This window comes from Gossypium arboreum, chromosome 2 (genome assembly GCF_025698485.1).
Source record: "Gossypium arboreum isolate Shixiya-1 chromosome 2, ASM2569848v2, whole genome shotgun sequence".
Lineage (NCBI taxonomy): Eukaryota > Viridiplantae > Streptophyta > Magnoliopsida > Malvales > Malvaceae > Gossypium > Gossypium arboreum.
In genome coordinates, this window is record NC_069071.1 from 113935662 (window position 1) to 113939789 (window position 4128).

Here is a 4128-nt window from a genome sequence, read left to right on the forward strand (position 1 = left end):
TCGAAAAAAATTCATTATATATTCTGATCTTATCTGTTTTTTTATACAATACTTAAAACTACCTATAACCCCTTTGACACTCCCAACTTACAACTTATAACTAGAACAATAATAATTTCAGTACAATCAAACTCACGTAGTCATATATTAAAAAAAATTAAGAAAGAAGATTTATATTTTTCAATAATTTTATATATTTTAGTAGAATTTAAATAGCAATTTTCTAACTCATATGATTATCCTTAATCAAATTATCTTCCAAATTACTCTATTTCTCTCGATGATTAATACTTCTAAATTAAAATAAAATAAAATAAAAACTCCTTTCATCTCTCTCATCTCCTTCCTTCAATCTCCAGCTTTTTTTTTTTTTCACTTTTTATTTTTGGCTGAAAAAAACAATGAATTGAAAGGTGTTTCAGCTTTTCCTCTTTGAACTTTAGCTGAAAGGAAAAACATATTTTTACTTCATTCATTCAAATTCCCACACAAAAAGGGGAAAAACTCAGAAATTTTAAGCCATGAAACAGTTACACAAGCAATCAAGCGTTAACCATAGGCGAGATGAAGAGATCTTAATACCTCAAACACCTCCTTACTCACCCAAATCCTTAAAACACCCCAGATCTCTCCCTAGATCCATTAACTATCTCTTCAAAGAACAACGCCTTTTGTTCATCTTCATCGGCATTTTAATCGGTTCTACTTTCTTCATCCTCCAACCAACTCTCTCTCGTTTAGGCCCAACCGAGACTCACCCTTCGATCCCCAAATCTTTCTCTAACAACGTCGTTTCCCACACCCACGAGTTCTCCGTTTCCAATCAGAATCCTATTCATGGCAAAATGGGTCGTGTTCCCGTCGGGATCGGTCGACGGAGGATGAGGATCGTTGTCACCGGTGGTGCTGGGTTTGTCGGTAGTCACCTCGTTGATAAGCTAATTGGAAGAGGCGATGAAGTGATTGTTATCGATAATTTCTTCACTGGGAGGAAAGAAAACGTGGTTCATCTTTTTGGAAATCCGAGGTTCGAATTGATTCGACATGACGTCGTTGAACCGATTCTCTTGGAAGTAGATCAGATCTATCATTTAGCTTGCCCTGCTTCACCGGTTCATTATAAATATAATCCCGTTAAGACCATCATATCCTTTTTTACTATAATTTATTTCAATTTCGCATTAGTTTTTGTTATTTTTCTTTAGGTTTCTATGATTGTTTATGTTATTTGATTGAATGGGTTTTTGTTTTCCATTGAATTATGCTTATTTTAGATCTTTAACTTGGTGGGATTACAAGAAACTTGTGATGGGTAATCTTAATATGTTGAAGCTTGCCAAGAGACTAAAATTAATGGGGTTTTGTGTCAGTTTTGCATTAGTTTTTGGTTTTTTTCTTTACACTTCTATGATAGTTTATGTTATTTGATTGAATGGGGTTTTGTTTTTTTTATTGAATTATGCTTATTTAAGATCATTAACTTTGTGAGATTACAAGAAATTTATGATGGGACCAAAGAGAGTGAAATTAATGGGTTTTTGTGTAAATTTTGCATTAGTTTTTGTTTTTTATCTTTAGATTTTATGTTTAACAATACTATTCGAGTTAATGGGTTTTTGTTTTTATTGAATTATGCTTATTTGAGATCTTTAACTTAGTGAGATTACAAGAAAAATGTGATGGGTACTATTGATATGTTGGGGCTTGCAAAGAGTGTGAATTTAATGGTTTTCTGTATCGAATTTGCATTAGGTTTTGGGGGTTTTCTTTAGATTTTATGTTTAACAAAACGGTTCAAATTGATGGGTTTTTGTTATTGTTTGAATTATTGCTTATTTGAGATCCTTAACTTGGTGAGATTACAAGAAAAATGTGATGGGTACTATTAATATGTTGGGGCTTGTAAAGAGTGTAAAATTAGTGGTTTTTGTATTGAATTCGCATTAGGTTTTGGTGTTTTTCTTTAGCTTTTATGTTTAACGAAACCATTCGAGTTATTGGGTTTTTGTTATTGGTTGAATTATGTTTATTTGAGATCCTTAACTTGGGTGAAGTTACAAGACAAATGTGATGGGTACTCTTAACATGTTGGGGCTTGCAAAGAGAGTTGGGGCCAGGTTTTTGCTTACGAGCACGAGTGAGGTTTACGGTGATCCGCTTCAGCATCCTCAGAAAGAAACCTATTGGGGAAATGTTAATCCGATCGGTGAGGAGCTTATAAAAGCGCAACAAGTTTTTCTGTTTTGGTTGCTGAATCTTCTTTGTGTTTACATTGTGTAATGTTATTGTGATTAGGTGAGAGGAGTTGCTACGATGAAGGAAAAAGGACTGCTGAAACCTTAACCATGGATTATCATCGAGGTGACGGTGTTGAGGTATGTTTTTTCGTATATTTACTTGTAGTTGAACTATGAACCATGTGGGGATGCTTGAATTGTGTACAAGATAATAGGGAATGTTTTTAATAATCCCATGTTATAACTTGGACTATTGTGACATTTGTTACTCAACAAGGGCAAAAGAACTTGTGATGGATTAATTGGTTTATAGATCCATAAATCGGCCATAGTGCTTCGAAAGGAGATAAAACAGGTCACATGATAATTGAAAGATACCGTACCCACGATGCTCAAATGGTTATACTTGGTGGTTGCAGGTGCGAATTGCTCGTATTTTCAACACTTATGGCCCTCGCATGTGCTTGGATGATGGACGTGTTGTTAGTAATTTTGTTGCTCAGGTTGATTCATCATTCTAATAATTTTTGGCGTTCGTGTGTAGGATTTGGTTAAGATTTGAATAATTTAACATTTGTAACAACTGTTGTTTTGTATCACAGGCCATTCGGAAGCAACCGATGACTGTTTATGGTGATGGGAAACAAACACGAAGCTTCCAATATGTTTCTGATTTGGTATGTCTACCTGTTTATTATCTTAACTTCTTTTGGTACACTGCCTTTTTCTTGGTGACTTCTATTGGTATTTGTTCGAGTATTGTGAAGTTGAAAGAACATATGTATAATACAATTTGAAGAAAATTTCGTACCTTTATGATTAACAGGTTGATGGACTCGTTGCTTTAATGGAAGGTGAGCACATAGGACCTTTTAATCTCGGCAACCCGGGAGAATTCACCATGCTCGAATTAGCAGAGGTTTGTCTTTCTGAACCCAACTTACTTTTCATTAACTAAGTGAATCTTACAATTCATTAAAGCCTTCCAAATCCATTTCAGGTCGTCAAAGACACGATCGATCCAAGTGCAACGATAGAATATAAACCAAACACCGCGGATGATCCACATATGAGGAAACCGGACATCAGCAAAGCAAAGGAGCTGCTCAACTGGGAGCCGAAAATACCCCTAAGAGAAGGGTTACCACTTATGGTGAACGATTTCCGGAATCGTATTTTGAATGAAGATGAAGGAAAGGGAGCTTAAACCGAAAAACGAACAGATACGGGAAACAAGTATGTATAGTGTGAACTGCAGCTGTATTTTTGCCAATTCATTTCATTATTATTACTATAATTATTATGATCTTTGTTCTACATTACCTGGAAAATTTAGCTGTTTGTTTGAGCCTATATAGGAAGATATGTTGTTCTTTCCTTTTATGATAATCAGCTCCAATTGTTCACATCTACATTGTGTAGTTAAATAATAATTAGTGTTTTTCTTCTTTTTTTCTATCTAATTATTTGCACACTAAAATACGATATTTCCAATCTCAAATGATTTGTTAAATTAAAATTTATTATCGTCAATTCTAAAACAATTTAAACTCAGAAATTATTCATACGATTATGTTAATTTTATTCTAATTTGATCTTATTTTAATTCTGTTTAATATTAAAAGAATTAATTTAATCAAATCCTTATAATAATAGAAGTTCTCGTTTGACATTAAATATAACACCGAACTGTTAATTCAATAAGGGTAAATTATAAAATAGTCTTCATTTTTTTGTCTCAGATTATATTTTAGTCATTTATATTTAAAATGTTACGTTCTAGTCAATTATGTTATTATTTTGTTACGAAGTGGTCATTTTACCTTTAAATTCCGTTATCTCCCTAACGGCAGTCCAACTTGAATGTTCAATTGTTGGGATAAAAATAGAT

The 4128-nt window shown here is 33.4% G+C and overlaps 1 protein-coding gene across 1 annotated transcript; it reads left to right on the forward strand.

Moving 5' to 3' along the window:
• Window positions 1-207: 207 nt before the first annotated feature.
• LOC108467220 (UDP-glucuronic acid decarboxylase 1-like) lies at window positions 208-3717 on the forward strand. Its single transcript, XM_017767803.2, has 7 exons — window positions 208-1145; window positions 2059-2206; window positions 2296-2375; window positions 2657-2740; window positions 2840-2914; window positions 3064-3156; window positions 3238-3717. Exons 1-7 carry the CDS (start codon window positions 522-524, stop codon window positions 3442-3444), a joined length of 1311 nt encoding a protein of 436 aa, XP_017623292.1. The 5' UTR covers window positions 208-521; the 3' UTR covers window positions 3445-3717.
• Window positions 3718-4128: the final 411 nt, after the last annotated feature.

Excerpts from the sequence above, each read along its gene's own strand:
- LOC108467220 (XM_017767803.2), top strand. The coding sequence starts at position 522 with ATGAAACAGTTACACAAGCAATCAAGCGTTAACCATAGGCGAGATGAA. Across the intron at positions 2,741-2,839 it reads TTAGTAATTTTGTTGCTCAG|GCCATTCGGAAGCAACCGAT; the intron begins GTTGATTCATCA and ends TTTGTATCACAG. Across the intron at positions 3,157-3,237 it reads CCATGCTCGAATTAGCAGAG|GTCGTCAAAGACACGATCGA; the intron begins GTTTGTCTTTCT and ends AATCCATTTCAG.